The sequence below is a fragment of the Homarus americanus genome, unplaced genomic scaffold (assembly GCF_018991925.1).
Source record: "Homarus americanus isolate GMGI-L3 unplaced genomic scaffold, GMGI_Hamer_2.0 scaffold57424, whole genome shotgun sequence".
NCBI classification, from domain to species: Eukaryota; Metazoa; Arthropoda; class Malacostraca; order Decapoda; family Nephropidae; genus Homarus; species Homarus americanus.
Window position 1 is genome coordinate 73555 of NW_024734788.1, and position 12353 is coordinate 85907.

The 12353-nt window shown below is 39.1% G+C and overlaps 1 protein-coding gene across 5 annotated transcripts in view; it reads right to left on the minus strand.

Moving 5' to 3' along the window:
• LOC121870508 (growth factor receptor-bound protein 2) overlaps positions 1 to 12353 on the minus strand; it is a 58161-nt gene that overhangs the window by 11209 nt on the left and 34599 nt on the right. For all 5 annotated transcript variants that reach the window (XM_042372346.1, XM_042372342.1, XM_042372343.1 and 2 more), the window contains one exon: positions 322 to 487. In XM_042372346.1, coding sequence (XP_042228280.1) covers positions 322 to 487 — 166 coding nt within the window. The remainder of the gene's footprint in view (positions 1 to 321; positions 488 to 12353) is intronic.

Below are 12353 nucleotides of genomic sequence, written 5' to 3' on the forward strand. Positions count from 1 at the left end.
TTATAATACTGAATAAAAAAATAAAGCTGATGAATGTGGCAATGCCCAATCAGCCCCCCCCCCCACCCTGCTAACACATGCAGTGTCTTAGCTCTCGTTAGGTCAACAGCAAATCCGATCTGACCATTGTACAGTATTCAGTGAGCAAGAGTTGCTCTTTTTATAAGATTTTTCATTTATTTTTACCCATTTCTTAAAATATGTACAGTACTGCACTACAATATAACAGTTTATACTCAAGTATACTTATAATATATGTCCTAAACTACCACTGGAAGCAATAAGATTTAAGAATTATTTGAAAATCATGTTAACACATACCTCTTCTGGAGTCATGTCCTTGAGCTTGATATCGTGTGAGCGGGAGACTGAGGCTGATCGGTGATATTCTACCAGTTCATTTAAGGAGTTGAATTTAACAACCCATAGGAAAAACTTGCCTTGTGCATCCCGTAGAACTTTAAAGTGTTGTACACCATCACCACATCTAGAGAGAGAGAGGAAAAAAAAGTATGTACAGTAAACTGTATAATTAAAATAAATTAAAAGCAAAAGCACAATTCATAGCACTAAAAATACAGTTAAGAGAATTATGAAAGAAGTGAATAAAGCCACACCAATCCCAAGCAAAATGAGAGCAAGATATATAATAACAAATTCTTCCATTTTGGGGTAAGTTGTACTCCAATAATTATTACACGGTGGAGCATCATTATTTCACTATCTGATACAGTACTTGGCTTTCTTTATTTTGACCCATCATAAATTACCCCCAAAAATAAAAGTTCTACTATGTAGTGTAAGCCCAGAAAAGTTAGATACAGCATGCCCTTAAAATTCGCGGGGGTTTGGGTCTCAAAATGGCCACGAATTGCCAAATCCGTGAATATCATTTGCTGACTGGTGTGTGTGTGTGAATATGTTACATTTTCCTCGTGTGCAAAGAAATGTATACAGTGGTCCTTCGGTTAACGAACACAATTCGTTCCATAGAGTCGTTCGTTAACCGAAAATTTTGTTAACCAAATCCATTGTTTCAATGGGATATTGGGTAATTGGTTCCAGCTCACAGAAAAGTACATACAAAGTAAAAAAAAAATGCAGTAAAGTACACTTACTTTGAGGTGTGTAAGTAGAAGGTTCCTGGTTGATGACTATGATGGGGATTAGAAGTGGGGGGTGAAGGAGAAGGGAGAAGAGAAGGAAGTGGGGATGAAGGAGAAATCACCTTTTAGGGGACCCATGCTTGATGCAGTAATTTCACCAATAAAATTTTAAGTTCACTAGGTGTAATTCAAGATTATTTTATTTAAATCAACACTGCACTGCACTGCACTATATATTATCAATATGTTAACTAAATTTCTGAATGACCAATAATTTTAATGTAAAAAGGAAAAAATATTCAATACACCAACAAAAATCGATGTTCAACCCACTGTCAACAAAGCCAAACTGATGCTTGGTGGTTGAGTCAAGTGGCTGATGGGCAAACAAAAAACTAGTTCCCTGTACTGCATATGTAAACTAAATTTTAAAATGACTAATAATTTTAATATAAAAAATGCAAAAATATTAATGAGCACAACTTTCGTGATATTTACTCCACTGGAAATAAATGTAAACATATAACCGATTACTGAATTGGCAGACTAGCCAATCAGCTGATGCTCACAACAAAACGTGTTTGTTGTAAGGATTTCGTTAATGGAAGTTTTGTTCGTTAACCAAATTGAAGATCCTTATGGGAGCTAATTCGTTAACCGAAATTTCGTTAATCGAACCGTTCGTTAACCGAGGGACCACTGTACTGTACATATTTTTCATCTTATTTTTCAGTAGATAAAGTAACTTTCTTCATTTATTTTTACTCATTTACATGCACACACCATCCTTAATACATATTGTGAAAAAGGTAAAAATTAGTCCGTGACGACTCAAACGACGTTGTACCGAGTTACCGGGACGTTAAACGAATTTTTGGTCTATAAAGTTTAGCAACGTAGTACTGAAACAACGTTAAGCGGGCTGACGTTAAGCGAGGACTTACTGTACAGGTAAACCTTTATTTGCGATGGGATTAGGTTCCTGGAAATCCACTCGCAAATCAGGTTCATTATAACATGGGGTTCAATGGGACAGGTTCCTGACCAGTCGGACACCCATATGTATCACTGAAGAGGAAAAAAGAAATAAATAAATCCTAGAATACTACTAACACCACAAAGCAATTAAACAACACTCACCACATCATTAAGAAGAAGTCTAGTTGTTATCACACGTCCCCTTCAAGGCTAAGAGGACTCTTAAGGTGGAGTAGACATTTTTCTGACTCCCACACAGGCTTTGGGGAGCCTGAAGAGTGAGGACCTTTGTTCTGGCTTTAAACATGGTGAACAAAATGCTTACCAGACATTTTCAAAGTTACACTGCTCTCTTCACAGTCACAAAAACCTGATAATAATGATGAGGGCTCAATTCTTTTATGAAAAAAATTAAGAAAAACAGCAATGGAGGTGTGGTAGGGGATTAGTGGGTGTCATGTTACTGACCTGACCTGATCAATGTCAGGTAGAAGTAGGGTGGTCTCAAGCAATGTCAGGTCACCCAGTGTCAGGGCAGGGATTAGTGGGTCTCATGACCTGACGATGTCTTGCATAAAGACAAAAGCTAAGTAGTAAATATATTTATGGCTAGCATAAATTTGGTACCATTGCATATACGGAGATGTGTTCCACACCGCGATACCGACGCATATAGGGACTGAAAAATCGTTGGTAAGTGAATCAACAGTTATCGAAGCAACTGATCCCATAAGAATATAACAAATTCAGGGGTTAGGGTCCGGCCACCCCCAAAAACCTCCCATCTACCTTTGATATATATCTGTCGTGCACAGTGCCAAGCAAGAAAATAAAGCAAGCATAATAAGCATTAAATAAGGAATGTAAAGCATAAATTGAGACTAAATTTACCCGTGCTAAGGATGGTAGACATGGTCTAGGGTGGCAAGTTTAAGTCTCTACCAATCTTTACTGGTCCATTACCACTCTTATTATGCCTTACCACATCACATCAAGAAGAACAAGAGGAACTATCACTAGGGCGTTTAGGCATGACTGCATAACACACGAAGTTGGAAAAAAAAAAGGCAGACACAGGTGGTAAGTGTAAGGAAGTGCAGAGGTGGGAATGAGTCAAAGGCAGTGCACAGAGCCCTCTTGTGGCAAGAATTTGCACCACGCCACCACCCGCTAAATTAAAAACAGTCTGCCGCTCCTCTCCTGATTGTCGGATCTCCGGGATATCAAAGAAATTTGCAGGGTATTTCCTTTATATGTTTGAATGCAAATCAGCGGGAAATGGGACGTCGGTTTTCGGGGTATACCTGTATTGTATTGTATTGTATATGAAGGGTACAGATATTAATAAGCACAGATTATTACAGTAACATATCTTTACAAATTAATGAATCAGAAATAAACAATATTGTATCATGAATGAGTTATAGTAGAATGACTAAAAGAGGTAGGGGACAGAAGTGTGAAGGAGGAGGAGGGTCTGCGGTCACTTTCTACCAGGTCCCTTCCTTTGCCTCACTCCACTTCCTCCTATATACGCTAGTATCTGCTAATTATGATAGGGAGATGAATTTGATAACATAAAGAATCTGAATAAATTCTCTACCAGATTTTTCCAATAAAAAAACCTTAAACAAAATATTTCATCAGATTTAATGATGGGGGACTCGATTCTCTTATGAAAAAACGTAACGTTGATACTGGAGTCTATAAAATAATTTCTAATTAAGTTAGAAACACCATTTGGTTTTTACTAAAATAATCCTGAACCATTTATTTAACCATTTCACCGCATTTTACGCACTTGCCATTTTATTCTGGCTACCGCCAGATGATTTTATTCAGCTTAGGGTAATCTCCTGCTGTGAAAGGGTTAAAAACTCTCTCAATTAACCCTTTCACTGCATTTCATGCACTTGCCATTTTAATCTGGCTACCACCAGACGATTTTATTCAGCTTAAGGTAACCTTCCGCTGTGAAAGGGTTAAAGTTTGGTTAAATAAAGATACAGTGTTGAAAATGCTAAAAAAAAACAAAAACAAAAACATATGGATGTGCCTAAGCGAATGGAGCTCTGTGTGTCACAGTGGAATTTTCCATGGTTTTCCCAAGTCTAAGCGATCATCTTGCACGGACAGACACAAGCTTTTTTTTTCACAAACACTACTGTACACGTACAATATACAGGTATTATAGAGAAACAGAATTTTTTATATTACTCCTGTCATTTTGAGCCTACAGTAGGAGTATACAGTCCTGTCCAATCTCCTGAATGTAATATGTAACTGTAATAAATTTTTATGCCTTTTAACACTTGTGATGGAGGTGTGGTAGGGAATTAGTGGGTTTCATGTAAGTGACCTAACCTGATGCAATGTCAGGTCCATCTATCGTATATAAACTCTTCTCTCAATTGTGGTGGAGGTGGGATGGAGGGATTAGTGGTCTCATATTACTGACCTGAGTTCTGATGCAATGTCAGGTCACCCATTGTCGCAGTGAGGGATCAGAACGAATGCACTTCATAGTCAGAGTGAAAGAACTTCACAGTTACTAACATCGAGTACAATGTGAACTTTTGTGATGTCCTCTCAATGTAAAAAACAAAACAAAAACATGATGACCAAAAAACATTGAGCTCCATTTCTTACACACACATGTAACCAAGAAACATTGGCTGGACTGAAGTTTACCAGGTGGCCACAAGGCAGTGTTTGGGTAGATGACACCTCAGCTGACAAATTAAGTGAGTGATGCGTTCCACATGCCGACTTGGCAGGATGACGAATATCGTTAATGAGAGCTTGTTTACATCGCAAATAGGGAAGTGGTCTTAATATATCAGCAAGTAACACAAATTATCGTAGATTGGGATATCATAAATAGAGGGTTACCTGTAATGTACTATCATGAACATGTGTCCAAGTAAAGCATTTAATAAACCATTGAACTTGTGTCAGTTTTGTTACATTATTCCAACAAATACCTGTACAGCGGGAAAAGGCTTGCAAGCTAGCCACCATCTGCTTACTGCAAATTGTCAAAATCGTGAATGGCAAGGGTCTACCGTATAAGTAAATATTTACTTTACCGTGACCACTCAGATAAAAAGTTATTTAAGGTCTATTAATATGACTGATTAAGTGGAAACTTACGGGCTTTTAAGGAACATTCTTGTGTATTTAGTAGGCAAATTATCATAAATTAATGATATTCCAGAGCTTTATGTGTGCATGGCAAATTCTCAGGAACTCATATAGGAGTATTTGTTGTGTAAGAAGAATTGTGTAGAAATAATAAGCACCTGCAAGTGTTTTGTTTGTAAATCTTAAAGTATAGTTCAAATACGGTGATAATTTGCATTCAGTTTAAGTTTTGTTTAATATTGAAATGCAAAGCTTCATTTAGTGAGCCACATCTTTAACAGTCCTAATACAGTACAGTTGTTTATTATTTTTTTTTTCCTGAATAGTTTCTGGTTTAAAAGGCCACTTCCATTGTGTTGGTATCAACATTACCTTCATTATTATGAAACTCCTTCTAAATAAGAACTAAAGAAAAATATCCTGCTAGCAGGGTGTCTACTGGCCAGACAAAACAAAGTTCCCTGGCTATTCTAGGTTTTCCAGGTGTAAATTAAAAACATTCCAGGTACTGTACATTAATTTGGTATTTATTACAACAGATAACAAAATTAGAGGTTTTCAGTAATATGTATACATGTATACTAATGGGAAATTTAAATATTATATGATATTAATCAAGAAATTGAAGACCCTTTTGGGACCCACCCCAAGCCAATTTGACAGAAAATAAATTATACAGCTATGAGTAACACCAGCTCCATCCAATGATGGATTGAGTCACTACTTCGGTCGACGATCCACCCGGCACTAAATTTAAACAGCAGTGATTCTCCGTTGGGTCTCAATATTGTCCATAAATTTTTTATTACTGCCACTGGCTACCGGACTGACTATTTAAAACAAGCTATGATCAGAATGACCATTAGGCCTCGTGATGAACATCGGCAAAGACCTTGACTCCCCCCTCCAGATTTTTCTCCTCAGATTTGTGCAATTCGCGTGGGTCGACCTGGACGTTCCAAAAAGGCCGGAAATCCAGCAAAAAACAAAATATCACACTCCTGAACCACCCATATGTTGTGATAAATATGTAGAATAATCCACTTAAATAAAGTCACTTATTATATGAAAAAATCATCTCTGACAATACTCATCACAGAATTAGGAGGTAAAACCAGTAATATTTGGTTATTTGATCACTAACATGAAATATGAGAGGTACACAAACGATTCAGCTATTGTAGTGGACTATTTACTGGAATTCGTTCCTGAAAGTTTAATTATTTACCTAATACAGTATATAATATTATACTGTAGTATTCATATATTTGCTTAAATAATGAAGAAAATTATATTAATGAATTGGCAATACAGCTACAACCAGGGTTGCCACACGATTCTCACATCAAATTAAAAAAATACACGTTCCACATTATTTAGGTTCATTTGTTGCCGAATTAATAAAATACGTTTTCTTGTAAAATTAAAAATTTTCTTTGAAAAAATATAAAATCCCACACTCAACCCCAGGTAAGATACTGTATTGGGTTTGTTTATACAGTACAGTGCAGTAGGATCTCAAGCTTCGCAACTAATTGGTACCGTTTTTTGCGTTGTGAAATTTAAAATCGCAAAACGAGTGACATTGAAATACATTTAAATAAGCCTAATCGGTTCTGCGGAGTCACCCAAACCCCCTTATAATGACCTACAACCCACCAAGAAAATGATATTACTGTAATGTATTCATACACATTTGTATTGTACATATTGTTGATAACAATATTTAAATATGTACACTCATACTATAGAATAACTTACCTTGATGAAGTCAGTGGCAGGGCTGGTTGATGGGTTCCAAGGCAGGGAGGGCTGGTTACTGCTTCCTCCCTGCTCCCTCCTCTACACCTCCTCTAACCTCAGTATCAAATCCCTCAAAGTCTTGAGGCAGCTCTTCCACCAGTAAGTCACCCAACTCTTCAATATCATCATCGGTGGTGCCATCATCATCTCCTAAAGTGATGTTTGCCAAGCCATTATTGACAGGTTGGGCCTTGCGCAGGTACCGAGTAATGGGGGTCTGCTGACGAGCATTAACACAGGGCATGTACAAGGCCTTATATTCCTCCATACCCTATCAATGGCAGGGCATATATGGTTCTGAGCATGAGGCCCGGTATTGTATTCTTCTAGCTGTTCACCGAGACGTGCGATGGTTGTGAGCATCTCAGTCAGCTGCCGTGTTGTAGGTTCACCAGGCTTAACGTCATCCTCTTGTGTTGGTTGTGGTTCTTACTGCTCTTCATCAACCTCCAACATTTCTCCAATTGTCGGTTGCTGCTGATTTTGACCAACCAGAACATAAAAAATCACGGTGCTGGGACTGACCGTGCTGCCTTCACTGTGTCCATTAGTGCTGCCGCCACGGACTGCCTCTCCCTGCTTGCCTCGGTCTGCTCTGCCCCACTTACCCCAAAGTTAGCGAACAAAGGCTTCCATGCGTGTAGCATTGTTGCAACATTAATCTTATGCCATGCCTCACCAATTCTGTTCACTGCATTTTTAATATTATATTTATTCCAAAATTCACAAACTGATAACACTTCACGTTTGCGGGTGGTGCGTGTGAGGTGCTAGGAGTTGGGTCGTCTACCATTTCCTCCTGGTTAGCTGGTGCTGGTAGAGCCTGGTCACTGTCAGAGAGTTCTGCCTCAAATTGTTGTAACTCAACTAATGAGTCTATATGCTGACAAAAGTCTTTATAGACTGACTGATAGTAGAACAGCTTAACATTATTGACGAATTCGTGGTCAAGTGGCTGCAGAAGCGATGTGGGGTTAGGAGCATGGAAGCTGCGACATATTGGCATGACGGTAGGCTCTAGAATGGGCAGCACGGTTAACAACCAGGGGTTTCATCAAGAAATCTCCACTTGCATTAGCTGTGAATAAAACTGTAATCCTGACCTTTGAAGTCTTTACACCCCTTGCCCATTTTTCATCCATTGCAATGAAAGTGGTCTTAGGTGAGCGCTTCCAGAAAATACCAGTTTTATCACAATTGAAGATCTGGTCTTGGCAATAACCATCCTCTTTCACAAGAGCTTGAACGACAGGTAGATATTTTTCTGCTGCTACAACATCAGCCGATGCACTCTCCCCATGGTAGTGGATAAACTTGACTTCATAATGCTTCTTCAAAGCAGCCAACCAAGCAACAGAATCATTGAATGGTGGTGGAGAGTTAACGTGATTCTTCTGTGCAACTGCAGCATAATAAACACGTGCTTGGTGCCTTATTTGTGGCTCAGACAGGTCGTCCTGCTCACGGTTTCTTCTTTCCACCCACTTGTGAAGGTAATGTTCTGTGATAACAAGCAGTAGGTTTCGTTGTGAAGTATCGGAGAACGTCCTGTCACTGGAAAATCTTGAGAATACATTCACAGAAGCAGTTAAGGCTTCCTTGTTCTTCTTAAGGGAACGTACAGTTGATTTGGGGCAGTTGACCTTACACATGATTTCACAGGTACGAGCACCACTTTTGATTATCTCAAGCATCTCTCATTTCATTTCAAGTGTGTACTTGGCTTGGAACTTTCCTTGTTTACCTTCTCTATGGCCATCATTATCACCAGAACAGCTCCCGACATTTACATTACGCACTTCACTCATCGTTAATACACAAGAATCATTAATAAACAAGAATCGTTAATAGGTACACAAGATTCTCGCGAAACGTAAGCACAATGGGTTATATAATCCACAGACACTGCACCGCTCGCTCTCGCTCATTCAAACTAGCTGTCGTAAACAAAGAACATGGCGGATAACAAAGGACCGCGACAATGCGCGCTGCCCACTCTTCATTAATTCGCGAAACCGGTAATGAAAATCGCTATTCTTGAGAGCTGGAAATTTTAAGTGACGCAAAACATATGAATCGCAAACCTAAAACTCGCTAAACTTGAGATCCTACTGTTTATGCGAAAAGTTGACAGTAGCAAGCACCAGTTCCTATCAGATTCCATGTTATTTATTTGATTATTTATTGGTATAATGGTGTCACTTACAGAATGCTTATGAAAAGGGAAGGAGCTGTTTATGTAATATATATAACTACTTTTTTGTATCTCCAACAAATTGTTTTTTTTTTTTGGAGTGAATGAGCCATTATCAGTTAAATCTGCGAAATGTAAAACCATGAATAGCAAGGGTCTCTTGTACAGTGAAGTGTTTCTAACTCAAAATATACAAGAGGAAGTGTGAATTGTGAATTGCATTTGTCAGTAATTTGAATTAAAAGAGCAAAATTACATGAGGCTTACAGTATCAAATTACGAACTGTTCACCTCAACTCGAGCAAGGTTGTCTAGTGGTCTGGAAACCTGAAAAAGGCAGGGAATTTTACAAATAAACTTTGAATTTTATATAAATTCAGTTCAACTTTAAAATACTGTACTGTATTGTTATTTTGACAGCAATCTTACCATAAATTAATGATGGATGTACATTATTTGGAAACTTATCGTGATCTTAAATAAAGATGAATAGTTTTTATTATAAATGTGCTAGATTTGGATTGTTTAATATTTATCCTGATAGTGATATAGCCCAAAATAGATCCACCAATCACAATCACCATTACATAGCTTTACTTCACCAAGTACTGTCAGGTAAAATCGCGAGTACGGGAGCCAGGATAAGCTGAATGCATCTTTGGCTGATTGTACACGCACTGTATTTTAAAGAAAATACTGTACACTGAAAGTACTAAACTTTACTGTATACAATTGTTTATGGGTTACTCAAGTATCACAAACATAAGTACAAACTGGTTCAGTACATCTTTATAGTACAGTACAGTAAACCTCTGCTAATCGCAATTTAAACTATTCACAGTTAGCAGATGGCGGCTAGCTTACGAGCCTCTCCCACAGCGCAATGAATCACCCCCACGCACCTGCAGCGTCTCCTCTCCCTTTGTTTGCACTCAACCATTGCCTGCGACGCAACATCTCGAGTTGTACTCAAAACTTTAGTGCTTGTGTGAAATGGCCCCTAAAAGACTGCCTAGTGTCAGTGCTAGTGGAGCGAAACGCAAAAAACAGAAGCCAGTATAATGACCCTGACAAAGAAAGTTGAATTAATAGATAAGTTAAAGGAGGGGATGAGTGCTCCCATGGCTGATCGGTTGTTTAGTGTGAATGAATCCACAGTGCAGTACTGTATATAGAGAAAAATGAACAAGCAATTTGTGATTTTGTTAAAGCGAGTGCTCCTTCAAGTGCTAAAGTAGCGCAGATTGTTCGTGACAAGAACATTGTGAAAACAGAAAAAGCATTAAACATTTGGATTGAGGACGTGCACCGCAAAAATGTGCCAATCGACAGCAAAATGATTCGTGAGAAGGCTAAGAGTCATTATGCCCATGTTTACGAGTCAACAGGTGGTGAGGGGGGTAGTGCAGCTACTGTACTTAACAAACTTTTAGTGCCAGTAAAGGTTGGTTTGAGAATTTTAAGAGAAGATTCTCTCTCCATAATGTGAGGCTGACTGGAGAAGCCACATCAGCTGACCACACAGCCGCAGATGTATTTCCCGCAAAATTAAGGAAAATAGTAGAAGAGAAAGGCTATAGACTGCAGCAAGTTTTTAATGGCGATGAATCCGGTCTATATTGGAAAAAGATGCCTGGTAGAACTTACATTGACAAGCAAGAGAAGCGTGCCCCTGGGTTCAAGGCAGCCAAAGACAGTGACGCTCATCTTCTGTGGCAGTGCGGCTGGCCACATGATCAAACACAGCTTGCTTTACCACTCAGCAAACCCTAGGCGCTTTAAAAGGAAAAAACAAGAACCTTTTGCCAGTCTTTTGGCAGTCCAACAAAGAGGCATTAGTAACTGTGCAAGCATTCCTGGATTGGTTCCATAAATGCTTCATCCCGGAAGTGGAAAAGTACCTTGCTTCCAAGGAGATGGAATTCAAGGTGCTATTGGTCATAGATAATGCACCAGGCCACCCAGAAAGATTGCAGTTTAGCCACCTAGGTGTAGAGGTGGTGTTCCTACCCCCTAACACCCGACGCTCTTTTGGTCATATCTGTAGTGCCACGGACGCACACCCTGACCTTCATGTTAGCAGGTGTTGGAAGGAGTACAACATTGCAAACTCATTACCAACATCAGTGAATCATTCAGTGAACTAAAACCAGAGACAGTGAATGCTTGTTGGCAAAACCTATGGCCAGGGTGTATGAATAACTTCCAGATATTTCTGTCCATAGTAAAGGATGTGAATAACATTGTGAATATTTCACATCAACTGGATGATGAGAGGTTTGTGGACATAGCCACTGAAGACGTGGAAGAGCCGATTGATAGGCATGGAAAGGAAATGACAGAAAAGGATTTGGAAGAGTTGGTAAAAAGTGCTGAGGAAAATGGAGCTGAAGAAATTATTGAATTGCAACAATAAGGTTGGGGCTTGAAAAATTTTGGTGAACTATTTCGACATTGAAAGTGGTAACTGATTTCATTGTTGACCACCACCCTTCCATGGAATGGATCCTTAAGATCCTCCTAGAAATCAACCAGGCATTGGTTCCCTACCAGGAAATGTTTAAACACCTCAAAGCCAGAAGACAATAATTACCAATCACCATGTTTTTCAAGAAAGAACTATCCTCTTGCCCCGCTGATTTGTCTCCTTCACCTACTCGGTCAGCTGCTGCCACTGCTCCACCACCCACCTCTTCGCCACCCCATCACCAGCCTCCTCGCCACACGCCTCTCCACCAACCACCATTGCATCACCCATTTCCAACACTGACCCTGATGATCTCCCCATGCTTCAGTAACCAGATTTCATCCTACTGTACAGTACACTTCCTCAAGCTCCAAACTTCCACATACAAAGGAGAGTAGTGTTGGTGACATAAGTTTCTCATACAAAATAGGTATACAGTAGCGCACTAAGGTAGTATAAGTTGCTATTTGTGGTTTTACCAATTCGTGCCATTTCTTGGAATCTAACCCCCCTGAATAGCAAGGGTTTGTATAGTGTGTTATAAGCAGATTTCATTGTTTTATTAATGTTTTTCACCATTGCATGTGTATTTTAAATAAAAACATACAGTACTGAAATACTACTGTATATACGGGTAGGTGAGGTGGACGATTGAGCTGGC